This window comes from Pundamilia nyererei, unplaced genomic scaffold (assembly GCF_000239375.1).
Source record: "Pundamilia nyererei isolate P.nyererei 1_Seehausen unplaced genomic scaffold, PunNye1.0 scaffold00009, whole genome shotgun sequence".
In the NCBI taxonomy this organism is placed as follows: Eukaryota; Metazoa; Chordata; class Actinopteri; order Cichliformes; family Cichlidae; genus Pundamilia; species Pundamilia nyererei.
The window spans coordinates 5,647,051-5,661,701 of record NW_005187410.1 but is presented as its reverse complement, the minus strand read 5'-3'; the positions used below and the strand labels follow the sequence as shown (position 1 = coordinate 5,661,701).

Below are 14,651 nucleotides of genomic sequence, written 5' to 3'. Positions count from 1 at the left end.
GTCGAGCAACGGTGGAGACGGAATTTCAAGCAGTACAACATTTTGCAGCAACAACAAAATGTGAGACATTTGTTGTTTTTATGTTCAGTTTCAACTGTTACGAAGTTGATGTGCAGTTAATAAGTGCAATAAATATTTATATTGGAAAAGAAAATCGTGAGAGAATCGTGATCTCAATTCTAAGCCAAAAAAATCGTGATTCTCATTTTATGCAAAATCGTGCAGCCCTACTACAAAGCAATGAGTGATAAGTTTTGCAGCAATTTGCTGAATCCAAGCAGAGAGTAGAGTCTGTACACTTTAGAATTCTATCATCATGCATAAACACTAGTGACTCTATTCCACTGGCAGCCACACATACTTATGCCAAAGCATTGCCTCCACCATGTTTGACAGATAATGTGGTATCTGGTGTTTGGCATGCTGCTTTCCTCCTTCTCCGTACTGTTCTGTTTCCTTCATCTGGCCTTCCTGCTCCTTAGCGCAGCCAGTGGTTTACAACCTTCTTGTCAGGCCTCTGTATTTGCATTCATGAAGGTGTCTCTTGATTCTGCTACTTGATTTGGTTAGATGTTGTGAAGATACTTTTCTCTCTGGACGTTCTATCAAGAGTTCTACTGAATAGCTAATAAATACAAGCTCAACACTTTGAATCAACTCCAGATTTTAAATTAAGTTTTGAATATTGTGATAAATGGCCTCACTTGACAGTTTAACTGCTCCTAAGTCGATTGCCCTTCAAAATGAAGTACTATGCATAAAAAAGCTTTACTTTTTAAACAGTTAATGCAAGATTTTTCCCATACCTCTTGAATGAATATAGAAGAACTGCACTTCAGTCACATCTTTATTTTATAATAGTGACGTATGAGGCAAGATTACAAAAGAAAAAAATAGTGTTACTATCCAAATAGTAAAGGACTCGACTGTTTATTGTTATAATGGTGGAAATTCACATTAAATATGTTTAAAAGTGTCAAATGACCACTTCAGTATGTGTACAATTAATTCATGTGAGCCAAAACTTGAGGCTTCACGCTGGCTCTTAATCCTCAGTTTCAGACAGTTGTTTTTTTCTACTCTTTGCTCTGCAGGATGTTAATGAGAAGAGATATCCTCTCTTATGGACAACAGGCTTCTAACAGACTCGAGACTTGCCTGTCCTAGTTTTGAAAGGAGGAAAGAAAGCACTCTCGTCTACAAATGCAACTGAATTTTAATTTTAGATATATACATTACAGCCACTTAAGGGAGATTTTCCCCCCTAGAAACCATCTTATTAAGCATTTTATGTAACATTTTAATGCCATGGGTATTGTCATTATTTAAATATAAGCCTATCATGGGATAATAAATGCAACTAAGTTAGAAATGGTCTTAAGAATCCATCCAGTTCAATTTGCTTCATTATTTAGCAGCAGTGATCCTTCTCCAAGCACCTCTGCCAGCACATCAAGGACATGCTAGATCATTCATTGGTACTTCAGTTATATCTCTGACTGCAAGTACTTTTTTATGGTAACATTTAGCTACACTTCATAATACAAAAACACCCCAGGATATAGGGCCCACAAATAATATCTAGACCTGATAAGCACTATACAATCCAATAGCAAATACAGCACACTACTGAATGTGAGGCTCCAGGCATAACAGATCCAGCACTGTGGCGAAGAAGTCCACTTAAGCAACAAAGCTGAAAAAACTTCCCCTCACTCCTATCGTCTTTCAGTAGGAGAGCTTCTCCACTCATTAATTCACTCTACTTTTTAAGTATAGCAGCAGGTATAAGGTCATCACAAGATAAATCATTAATGAGTCTCATTTAGTCTGATGCTAGAGCACAAAAACTCAATAACAAAAGATCACAAACGATGACATCAGACAAGCTGTTTCTTTCTACCAAACTCTGTCAGGGTTTAACCACCTGCTCAAAGTGCACCAGCTGAACTTCAGTCCCCATATAACATCTTCTCCAGTGCTTCAATCAGAGGCTGAAGTAGGCTAAACATAGTGAAATACCATCCAACATGAAATATGAAAGCACTGGGTACTGCTCTTCTGCTCTGTTCCAGCAGACAGGTGACATACATATTCCCAGAACAAGGAAAAAAAATCAAGCTAAACACTCCTACTTTATGTTACTTATGTCAGCAAAACAGGATTTGTGATGAATCCCGTAGCACTGTTTATGGCTATTATTTCTGATTCTGAACAATACAGCTTAATGCTGTGTGTGTGCAGATATATGCAAGTGAACACAATAAAAAAAAAAAAAGTTGACCTTACGCATGAATACAGGCTGCAAATTACCTCACGACTTGCTGAAATCGTAGAAAAAAAAATCATCACATGAATAAACAAATGCAAAAAAAAGAATAAAAAAATCCTCTCTACAGTATTACCATTAGAATAGAATATCACGACTGATTCCCATTCATTACAATACTTATGAGAGCACTAAAAGCGACCAATAAACACTGCATGCTAATGAGTATGACGAGAGGTATTAGGTGTTAAATGGTTTGCAGCAAAACTGCCTACCTTTTCTCAAATGTGCTCCAAACACTTCACACAGCAAGCATTAAGTGAGGAGACAGGATCACACAGTTAGGAAGGATTTGGGAGGAAAACACACAAATGCACACACATACCTACAGAAGCACATATTTTTTGCAAGACTAGATCTTACAGCATAATATTGCAGTCTGGATCCAGGGGAGGAGTAAGATCTCCTGAAACCGCAATGTATAATTGACAAATGGAAGGCGCATCAGCACATCTATCAATCCATCAATGAGCTCACAGCTGTTACTGCCTGTCAGCTGGAGAAGGGCTTTAAACCTAAAGCCAACCAAATATAAGCTGTATTTGAAGAGATTACGCACCTTGCTATGGATTCCCATATGCCTTTGCTTTCACTAGCTTCACTTAAAAGATCTTCGCCAAGCTTGTCTGCCTTTTTTTGCACCTATAAATATAAAATACACAGAAAATAAAACAATACTGGAAAATATTTTAGCATGGGTTATGTAAAATTGTTTTGACACCATTAATTTGTAATCAGTCAATCCTAGGCACATCTTAGAAAACTTCCAGCTCTAATTTCTTTATATTTGGTGAGAAAAATGAGAAATAGCTGCAGGGACTTAAAAAATGCGCATACATACATTGGAAATATTTGTACAATTTTAACAGGCTTGAAAGTCAATATTTGGCATGACCACCTTTATTCTTCAACACAGCGGGAACTCTCTCAGGCAAGCTTTCTTGTAATTTCTTTAAGTAGTCTTCAGGAATAGTTCTCCAAGCTCTTTGAAGGAAATTAAAAGCTCTTCTTTGTATGTTGGCTGTCTTTTTATTTTCCATTCTCTCTGAAGATGATCCCACCCTGCTTCAATAAGACTCAGGGCTCTCAGGAGGCCAATCCATGACTGATAGTGTTCCACTGTGTTTTGCCCAGGTATGTTTTTACTTCATTGGCAGTGTGTTTGTTGCTCATTGTCATGCTGAGAAATGAAGCTGTTGCCAATCATATTCTTTCCAGATGGTACTGCGTGGTGGACCAAAACCAGATGGTACAACAACAGTGCCTTGAGACAAACTGTTATTATGATTATGGGACCAGATGCATCTCTGTGATCCTGTCACTTTTTCTTTTTAATTCAATTGTCAAGTTTCCTCAACTTTTTTTAAGAGCACCCTGCTTAGACCATTTAAAAGTCTGACTCATTGGAAGCAAAACATAAAGAAATAAGAGGTGGCTCAAGACTTTTGTCCAGTGTATTTTAGCTTGGATTGTGTTAAGTTGTCTTCACACCATTCATTTGTGATCCGTATATCATAGAAAACTGAAGAAAAGCATTTTCAGTGTGACATTTACAGTAGCACATCCAACAGGAAACACACTCACCCTGACTTTGATGATCTTACTATGGAAACTGTTCAGCACAACTATAACATCACCGGCATCTGCAGGTGAATCAGTTCCATCGTGCCTGAAAAAGTGGATAAAGAGTGAGAAAATGCTAATTGTTACTGAGAGTTTTAATACTTTTTTTATTTGTCAAACAATCTGCAGCTCACAGATATACATGTAAAGAATTTAGACTTTAACGTAGAAACAGACATACATTCATCAACAGTCATAAGTCAAGTCTCTGTTAGGCAAAATAATAAACGTGTTTAAATAAGAACAATAAAATTAACGTTCCTAGGATTTAAATCCCTGTTTTTAACACTGCTACTGCAAATTGATCATTCAAGCTTATAATCTAGAAGTTTTGCTAAGCTGAAAAATGTGAAACTCAAATAGACAGAAATACATTTAAAGCATTTGTTTTTCGCTGATTTTGTGTTCAAAGAACATTAGAACACCAGAGCTAATATTTCAAGTAACGCAATCAGTCTAAGACCTGTAGTGTCTCTGTTGCAAACATTAAAGGGAAATACATGTGATCAGTGGCAGAGACTGCTTTACATGCTTCACCCATGGAAATAACACATGAAGGAGACAACAGCTGCTAATGGACCGACAGTGTGAGCACACACTTAAAAGCAAATAGTGGGACAGCTGCCAGGGTCACACTCTGACCATATTCATTACCCTCCATCATCATTAAGAATCACCTTACCATTATTTTACCCATCACTACTTCCCAGCCTTGCTCTATATACTCGTAGATTTAATGAGAAAGTCTGTGCAGTATTGATTCCGTAAAACAGCCTTTCAATGTAATTGTTTTAGGAATGATTTTCCCAGCACAGAATGTGTTTTGGCAGGCTGAATCTGCTGGGCCTAATGGTGAAACACCAGAGAGCAAACTTCAGGCGGAGATGAGCAATAGGCCATGATGCACTACAAGCCATTACAACCTCAATGCTTACTAAAGGCAAAAATCTAACCTTATCACTATGATAAATGCCCCTCTCTCATTGGAGCCAATGCACCCCTCCACCGCTCGTGCTCAAGTGCTGCTTGTATTTTGCCCCTTCTGCTGTCAACGGTGCAAGTCAGTCTTTAGGGCTTGTTTTAGAAAGCACGAGAGATCAATCTGTATCCCTGCTCTGAGAAGAGGAGAGCTGGCCATCTCATTCATCGCTGTCAGAGCGAGGTGTCTTGGCAGCACGGGTGGAAGAGGAAAATTCACACTCTGGGACTGGAGAGCGCAGACACTCCCACTAGGCTCTGATCGGCCACCTAACCAGAGCAGAGTGCCGCTAACCACAAGAATAATGACACTGCCAAGGTGAAAAATGACATCACCTCTTAGCTTCACCTGGAGGATTGGGGGATAAATCTTGGTTGTCTGAAATGATTCGAGAAGAACCGAGGGCTGTATGTGTCCTAAATCTTATGTGAGGATAGCCAGAGAGAAAAGTATCTGTGATTGTAGGGACATCTGGACCAGCGCACTAGAAATGCCCATACAGACTCGCATACACAGTTGGGATTACCACCACTTTGCTGTAAGCCACTGCCGCTTTGTTATGTTACGAAGTAAAAAGAGGTTCCCTTGAAAAAAGAAGAATTTGATTTATTTTAGATCAAACTGAAAAGTGCAAAAAGCACATTTCAAGTGCAGAATTCAAAGAGTGCAAGGACTGAAAAAGCTGCATTTGCTAGATATTTATCCAACAAACCAAAGCAAAGTAATGTTTTTATTTATCCAGGAAAATTAAGACAACCACAGCTCGCTCACTTTAGTATGTGGAGCCTTTGACTCCTACGCCATCCTAACTAAAACACATTCTGCTGCTGATATTCTGTTGTCTGAGGTGGATGCCATGGCAGGTGACCAGCTGAATCATCTCTCTACTCTGTCTTCTCTTTAATAGCGACCCTTTCCTCCTACCTGTCTCTCTCAGCTCAATGCTGAGCAGAACTCTGAGCACTCATCAAAACCTTGCATTGCTACAATGTCAGCAGTGGTCCACGTTGCCATAGTGATGGGTTTCATAGCTACCAGAATGAAATGGAGAGTTAGCTGAAAGCAACTTTGATGTTGAGCTATGGATAAAGGTGCCCAATAAACACGACTTATTTACTTAGATAACTTAGGTCTATCTAGAAATATCAGGACTTCAAAACAGTTTTCATGCTTGTGGCTCTGTACCCACCAGACAAGATAGGCATAGGATGTTTAGAATTGTACAAATGAACATAAACACGAATAAATCTGGTCCTTTTTTCTTAGTTTTGTGAGTGAGATGTAGTTTGGGCTGAGAACAGGTGACTGACTCTGCTATTGTCAAACAAATACTGCTACACTGAACTTGCAGTAAGTTTTAAACCTGGTTTTAACCTTTACTCTCCAGTACTCTCCTTATTGTGGTAGACTACAATGACCTGCATTGTGGAGTGCAGCACGCAGTAGGATATTGTGAAGATTTATCATTTGTCACAAATAGGACCCTGGAATCATCTGGGCTTTTTTGAGAGCTCCTTTGACGGCATGTTGACTGTTACCTGCTTAACTGATGATGAAGAAATAAAAACAGAGAAGAACTCACGTTAGGATTTGATAGATTTCTTCTGATCTCCCTTTACGTAATCTTAGGATCCAGGCTCCAGGATTTGCTTTCAGCTGGAAGTATCCCTGTTTTGGTGGAAATGGCCTTAGTAATGGCAATTAAAATATGATTCATTCTCAATCCTAGTGCAAAGAAGCTATGCTTCTGGACTTAACACAGTGCAAGAAAATTTGGGTTGTAGTATAAAAGGTTGCTGACCAGGTTAGCCATGACAATGGTGTCATACATGAGTGGGTCTCGGCTCATGCCCAGCGTAAATTGAAGTCCACGAGGAGGCTGGCCAGTTGACAGGTCAAAGCAGTGGCCCTCTAGCAAGAGGTGCTCCAGTTCAAATTCTGCTGCCACAACCCTGTTCACCTGGAAAGAAAAAAACAAAAACAAATTACAGAGCACTAAAATAGATGGGGGGGGAAGCACTTTGGCGCTACCTAAATGTGAGAATGATGAGATCACTGGGTATAATGACTCAGCATTACAATACCTCCTGCAAATGGATGTTATCCAAGTCATACGGGCTCCGGACTGCCTGCACCATCCAGCTCTCAGGTGTGATCATATTAAGAGTGAGGAGCGGAGTTTCTGGGAGCTCCATGAAGCGGGCAACTGGCCCTGGAGACACGGTGTCATTGGCCAAGAAAATAACATCCGGCTCCAAAACAAAGCGGTAAAAACTGTGAAGACAAGCAAAATCAAGTTAAGGGCCATTCCATAAATTTCAGTTCAACAAAAAAAAATAATAAACTGACCTCAAGATCAGCTTATTTTTTTCTGTATAAATATTTCAGCCTATTATGAGCATCTTGTAATTTCACAAGTCCTTTTTCCAAAACCTTTTAGTCCTCATAACTTAGTATATGAGACAGCTACATGGCATTTCCAAGCCTAAAAGTACAGCTCTGTTAAAACACACAACAAGATCTTTTTTTACACACACTCCAAGTGTCACAACCTAAAGCCAGAACAATTATCTATAAGTAAGTTTGAGCATAAATATCCTGAGATGTGTCATAGTTTCAAGATCAAAAATGAAACCAATTTAACGTCTACGACATCGAGTAACAGAATCCAGCACTGGTACCCTGGATGCTTTATCTGTTATTGAATAATTCACTAGATATGTTGAATAAGTGGCTGGTTAAAACAGATTACTTTTTTTAATCTACTTTTAGGTATCAAGGTAATTAAATATACTAGAGGTATTTAAGAGAAATGATTCAGAGTGGGTCAGGTGGGAAGGATTCACTGATTATCATTGGATGACCTATAATATGCAACAAATAAAAGACCGAACCTTTTTCCACTGGACCGAGATAAAAATTCCATCCAAAAACTCATTGTCCTCTTCAGCAAGCACTGAAATGATGACATGTTGTGCAATAGTCTTCTTTCTGAGACACGAGAGATGGGCCCTGTTGTGACAGCTGGGTATATACAATTTCTTCAAAGTGAGGAATCTAATTCTATTACTGCCAGTGTTCCTGCTCAACCAATAACAGAACTACGTGCTGCACTCTGTGTACCTGGAAACTTCTCTTTCTCCATCATTACAATTGGTGCAGAGGCTAGCTCCAGGCTAATCTTTATGCTAATTGCTTTTCTTCAGTGTGCCCTCTGACACAGAAGACTTGTAATGAGTGTAAATAACGTGGCAGATAAACATTACCAATGCTAATTCTTTTAATTCGCAATGCCTATAACACATTTCTTATTTAGAATGAGAATTCTCAGAAGTTATTACCAACTACAGCAGCAATGTGGTGACTCCAGAGTGAGATGGGAGCAGTAGAGAAAGTTAAAGTTTAGGAGGTAAAACCAAGCACACTACAAGAAACACAGAGTGCTCATTTGATTGGTTCCAATTTGTGAGATGGCCAATTCCCCACAAGACGAAAAGTGAGAGAAAGAAGATGAGCAGCCCTGTGGTCACTGCGGCAGTCTCACTGCTATGAGAAGTACACTACTGACTAAAATGAATCCAGTGACATAGAGCAGGATTCATGTGTTCCCACCATCAGCAGTATCTCCAGGGGCGAGCTGTAAGATTACCAAGCCTGTGGCTCTAAAAAGTAAAACGAAGTAGATACTTTGCGTTAAAAAAAAGATTAAAAAATAAATAAATAATAGTATAAAATTAGTCCACTTTCAGATTTTTCTAGCGAGAGTATTTAATGATATATAATATTTTAGGACATTTCTTTCTTAAAAGGGTACTTTTTCCACAAACCACAGATCTCCAGCAACGCCAACAACAATGTGTGGCTGGGTGATCCTGTTTGTTGTTTTTTTAGAGTCTGTCCTTCACCCATGAGCTCACATTTAGTCAGGCAGAAAGTGAAAATTGCATATAAAGAAAGCAAAACACAAAACACCTTTCCCACAAAGGTAAATACTATGATACATGTCTTTGTTGTTATATGCTGAACTATTAGAGGATTAATACTGCGGTTTGATTGTAGACATTTAGTTTACTTAGATCATATAGTGTACTTTTATTGGCTACTTGATATAAATGTAGCAAGTCGTCAGTTACATCAAATACAGGCAAGTTGTCAGTTGGGAGGACATGGAGTGGATGGGTTGAAGAGAGTAGATGTGCCAGTGACTTGTGGAGGGACATATCCTTAATTATACTGGTACTATGTCTGGTCAATTCAAGTCATTATGAAAATCATCCCTGGAAAGTGAAGATTTAATTCTTGAAGGATTTTTGGTTTTGGTCATCTTTCTTTTTCACAAAAATAAATAAATAAAAGCCCACACCACATCTGAGCTGAATGCTGATGAACAGTTTCAACCTTTAATTTGCTTTTTTTTTTTATTATTACTACTATTGTTTTCACTGCATGGTTTGAACTGCAACAATGAAGGTTGTAAGCAATTTGCCCAGAGATGCAAGTGGAGGCCCAAAGCAATAAGGTACTATTATTAAGCAGATTGCATCTGTGCAGTATAAAGGACGGGCCAAGTTAGAGATGCTAAGTCTGCAGCAGTAAGAGGATACACAAACAAGCCAAACAGGAAAATTTAATTACTGTTGGAGCTAGATCTTACCTCTTGAGAGGCATCTCAGATAACTTGGCCCTGCAGTTCATAAACACCTGCAGTCTCACATTGACCACTTGACTGAGCACCTGCAGGATTCACAGAAAATATGACCCAGTTAAAAATCAAGAAACAAGTACAACTTAAAGTGGCTGAAATGTGTTAAAACACACGTGAGCCGTTTTCTTACTAGTTACTTATTATATTGAACTTTTAAAAGTTCTTCAATGGGAAAGCATAGATATCCTTACATACGTTTCAAAAATTATTTTTTCAGTTAAAGAAAAATATCTTATATAATTATATCTATAAAAAATATTATATTATATATAGTACAATTGCATTTGCAAGATATGAAAGTTTGAGTAAATCTCAGTTCAATTACAATGCAATGATTTTCAAGTCAACTGAAAATAATACAAAGATGAATACAAACTTTACTCAAGTTCAGTATCTGACATGTTGTATTTGTACTACAGTGCTGTGAAAAAGTATCTGTCCCCTTACTCATTTCTTTCTTTCTTTTTTTAAATATTAGACAAAGACACCCAGGGTTAGTTTAAAATGCAATTTTACATTTATTTAGGGAAAAGGGTGGAGGTCATTTCTTTTTTCCACACAGAGCCAGGTAGGTTTGGATAGCTTTTTCCCTTTAATAAATTATATTACTTAGATATTTTAAGCAAATATAAAATGCAGTTTTTTAAATGACGATCATTTCATTCATTAACATTACAATTTGTGAATATCAAATACATAAATGTGACAAATAGACAATAAAATAAGAAAGGGGGCGAATACATTTTCATCCATCCAACCATCCTTCCGTCCGTCCATCCATTTTCTATTGCTTATCCAGGGCCAGGTCCCAGACACAGCAGTTAGAGAATTACAGAAGTCCAGACATCCCTATTCCCACCTGTCCCCTACTCATCCAGGTGCATTCCCAAGAAGAGACATAATCTCTCCAGCGAGTCCTGGGTCTACTTAGGGCCTTCTCCTGGTAGGACATTTCTTAAACACTTCATCGGGTACCAAACATCCTCAACTGGCTCCTTTTGACGTGGAGAAAGAGCAGCTCTACTCTCAGTCCCTCACGAAAGAATTAATCTTTCCCCTGTCTACAAGAGCACAACCACCCTTCAGAGAAAATTCATTCCTACTGCTTGTGTCCATGATTTAATTCTTTCAGTCATTACCCAGAGCCTATGAGCATAGGTAAGGGTAAGAATGTAAGAATGTAGATCAACCCATAAATTGACTACTTCGCTTTTACGCTCAGCTCTCCCTTCACTACAAGTGATCACAAAGGATTGATACAGCATTCGCATCACTGTAGATACTGCACCAATCCATCTGTCAGTCTCCCACTCCCACTCCCCTCTTTCCTCACTCATGAACAAGACCCCGAAATACTTCATCTCCTCCACTTGGAGCAGCAACTCGTCTCTGATGTGGAGTAGGCACTTCACCCTTTTCCTTCTGAGAACCATTGTCTCAGACTTGGAAGAGCTAATTCTCATTCCCAATGCGTCACACTGTGCTGTGCACTGCTACAGTGCGAGCTGTAGGCCACCACCAGCCAACAGCACCACGTAATTTCCCCCTCCATTAATCGGCACCCACGAGGTTCCTGTATGTTATGTTTTGTGTGTGTGTGTGTGTGTGTGTGTGTGTGTGTGTGTGTGTGTGTGTGTGTGTGTGTGTGGAGGGAGGGGGCTTAGGCTTGGTGCAGCCCGAAGCGATGACCTGGGTCCGCCCTTCTGTGGGCTCACCACCTGCAGGACCCATAATAGGGATCAGGTGTATTGTGCATTGTGTGTTAAGTAAATGGACTGATTCTTATATAGCGCTTTTCTACTCTCCCGGAGTACTCAAAGCGCAGTATACAACATGCCTCATTCACCCATTCACACCTACTCATACAAGCACTTCTAAACTCAAGTGCAAACTAACCAACATTCACACACATTCACACTCCGAAGAACGCATCGGAGGGCAACTTGGGGTTAGTATCTTGGATATTTGGTATGCAGACTGGGGAAGCCAAGGATCAAACCACCAACCTTCCAATCAGTAGCTGATCTGCTCTACCACCAGAGCCACAGCCACCCAAGTAGCAGTAAGGGGCGGAGGCCCTGATGGTACAATCCCCTGATGGTCCTGAGTTCCATTCCACCACCTGTCCGGGGTCTTTCTGTCTATAGCTTGCATGTTCTCCCCATGTTTGCGTGGGTTCTCTCCGGGCACTCGTGCTTCCTCCCACAGTCCATAGACATGCAGTTAGTGGGGTTAGCTTAACTGGTAATTCTAAATTGCCCATGTGAATGTGAGTACAAATAGCTGTATGTGTTTATGTTTTAGCCCGTGACAGACTGGCAGACTATACCGTCCCTCTCACCCTATGGTAGCTGAGTAGCTGCCATAGGGTTCCAGCTCCAGCAACCCTGACAAGGATAAGCGGAACAGAATGGATGGCTGGATGGATGTTGTGAAAACTTTCTGGCCAAATTAATTTATGTTAATGCCACATACACATTTTCTTTCTTCACATTTTTTTCCAATAATTCCAATAAACAAATAATTATTTTATTTAAAGTAAAGTCTATAAAAGAATATAAAGACTAAAATGGATCCCAGTATGATCCTGAAAATGACACAGTCTATCATATTTTTTTTACCTCAGCAATCTGCATGTCTTTCTACCCTTCCTACATTGAAAGTGATTTTAGGTGTGATTTTATAAGTTCTTCCTATATCAGAAAATGATAAAGAATAATGGGGAAAAATATAAAAATGCACTACAGCTTACAGTCAGAAGGGCGGAAATCTTCTGTGCTTCTCTTGTGAGGGGGTCAACGATTGCCACAACATCATAGAACACCTCGTTCTCACGTGGAGAGAGATGAAGCACGCTGAGGAACAAAAAAAGCACACCAGAGCGAATTCAACAAACAACGTCATACAATCCTTAATCAGCAGAACTGCAAATCAAAAGACTTGCAGCTCAGCACTCCTTGAAATGATGGCATTGCAATTTTCAGGCCCATTACAAAAAAAGGAGCATGAATACCTTCCAATGAGACTACAGATCCCAACGGGGAAAAAGAAATCCCACCTGTGGGTGTCTTTGATAAAGTGGACATCTCTTCTGACTTCTCCTTTGGGGGCTGCAGTTAGCAGGGCATCAACTTTCATAACTAAGTCACTGGCACTGAGGGGGGAAAAAATCAGTTTGTCATTTTCTTTAAAGCATTTGTGTTAGTGAAGATGTTAACCAGCCCTTGCGCAATATAATATCAAGCTTTAAATAGGCAGAGTCACGCCTTAATCAGGCTACTGTACCTTAAAACTGAGAAAGTGACATTTCTTCATGACAGAATACTTTCAAACATTTGATACATGAGGAAAAAAGAAAATCCTACACTAACAGATAATTCTAGACAAACTTAATGCAAAGGTGACACAGAGGGAACGCTTAAACAGATGCACACATTTCTATCACAGACACTTAAAAGAGACAAGTAGGCCAAAAAGAAATACAAACATACTGCTTTGGCTTCATTCCCATCTGTTTAACTCTGGCTTTGACTTTCTCTGCAGAACCGCTCAGAGTAATCTTTTCCAGCAAGTGGAAATCCTCCACAGTGAATTCTTCCTGCTCTTCAAACGGACCAAGGATCTAACATGAGGAAAATAACACAGTCAGAACACGACTTTTCCCATTCTTATCTCACCATGTATTATGTACAACTTTCCCAGGGGATGTTAAATGTAATGTGATTGTGACACAGTGTTTTATCCACTTAAAGTCACGGTATTCAGTGAGGCTGCCTGGTTTTTCTATTCTGGGAGAAGAGCCCTACCACTGCAGCAGAGCAAAGTAAGATAATATTAATTGTTACTGCCATCACAGAGACTGGCCTCTTTATCCGTGGTTGTCAGCATTGCCGTTGCTGAGACATCAGTCACCAGCTCTGTACACATGTACAGTGAGCACGTGCACACACACACACACACACACACACACAGCCGTGCCTGCCACTTGTGACCTTTGAGAAATAGACATGCTGATATGACAGTGCTAAGAAAGCACTCTGAAAACACTAGAGGGAAAAATCCTCCAAAAGTGCAGCTGCATGGAGAATCTTTCTCTGCTGTAGCAAACAACACCACCAGTGCTTCTTGTCACTGGCAATAAAATGTTTTCTATTCAAGAGAAGCCATCTAAAGAATCAGCTGCCTGTCAAAGTAACTATTTTTCAAGTCACAAGGAAATTGATAGTTGGTGAGTCTCAAGTCAAAAACCTTATCCCAGTGAAACTTCTTACAAGAACAAGTCATCTTCTAGATCATTAGTTGCCAAGTTACTGTCACACTTAATTTTGAACAGGGCAATAGTTTCATTAAGTTAGTCGTATACTGAAATTAAACATCTAAAACAGTTTAATACATTTTCAAAGCTGGATGTGTTACTTTTAAAGAATAGAGGTAGATATTAATCATGTGATTAATTTTGTGTGATTTTCTAACAATACTTTTGTACTGCTTATTAATTTCCCGTGGTTTTCGGAATCTGTACAAGCTGCATTACTACATTAAGGGAGAGAAGCTTTGAGTTAAAATGAGTTGAACTGTGGCTGGCTATTTGTTCAGACTGTGATCACACACAGTTTATTTATTTATTGTGTTTCCGATTAGAATATTGGGAAGTTGCTTATGCACAGAAAATATGACACTATTGCACACATTTGCTTCCTCCGTGTGTAGCATGACTGCAGGGCTTTTCCTGCTTATGAAATTTTCGAGCACCAAAGAGCTTTGGTTTTTGCCCAGAGAAAAATCACCAGGACTGAGTTTTTATGTAGGTGGGGTTACTTTTACTCATGAGCCTTTACCCATATGCCAAAAAATAACAGCAGAAGTTACACAGCCATAAGTATATGTGTTCACTCATTAGTGGCGTGGTTCTTTTAGACTGAGGAAAAACCCTGGATTTTCTGCCATTGATCTGATTGACTGCATCCATTGTCAGTTTTTAACTATGCATAAGCTGGAGCCCACTCACCCTCCCA

At 39.4% G+C, this 14,651-nt stretch overlaps 1 protein-coding gene across 3 annotated transcripts in view; it reads right to left on the bottom strand.

Moving 5' to 3' along the window:
• The window catches only part of uggt2 (UDP-glucose glycoprotein glucosyltransferase 2), a 40,821-nt gene that overhangs the window by 7,952 nt on the left and 18,218 nt on the right, over window positions 1-14,651 (bottom strand). For 2 of the 3 annotated variants that reach the window (XM_005723544.1, XM_005723545.1), the window contains exons 24-33: window positions 13,128-13,258; window positions 12,695-12,790; window positions 12,389-12,491; window positions 9,586-9,665; window positions 7,016-7,205; window positions 6,733-6,891; window positions 6,514-6,599; window positions 3,914-3,998; window positions 2,889-2,971; window positions 2,545-2,568 (exon numbers count right to left, since the gene is read on the bottom strand). In XM_005723544.1, the coding sequence (XP_005723601.1) occupies window positions 2,545-2,568; window positions 2,889-2,971; window positions 3,914-3,998; window positions 6,514-6,599; window positions 6,733-6,891; window positions 7,016-7,205; window positions 9,586-9,665; window positions 12,389-12,491; window positions 12,695-12,790; window positions 13,128-13,258 (1,037 nt within the window). The remainder of the gene's footprint in view (window positions 1-2,544; window positions 2,569-2,888; window positions 2,972-3,913; window positions 3,999-6,513; window positions 6,600-6,732; window positions 6,892-7,015; window positions 7,206-9,585; window positions 9,666-12,388; window positions 12,492-12,694; window positions 12,791-13,127; window positions 13,259-14,651) is intronic. The other variant, XM_005723546.1, reaches the window with a different exon arrangement.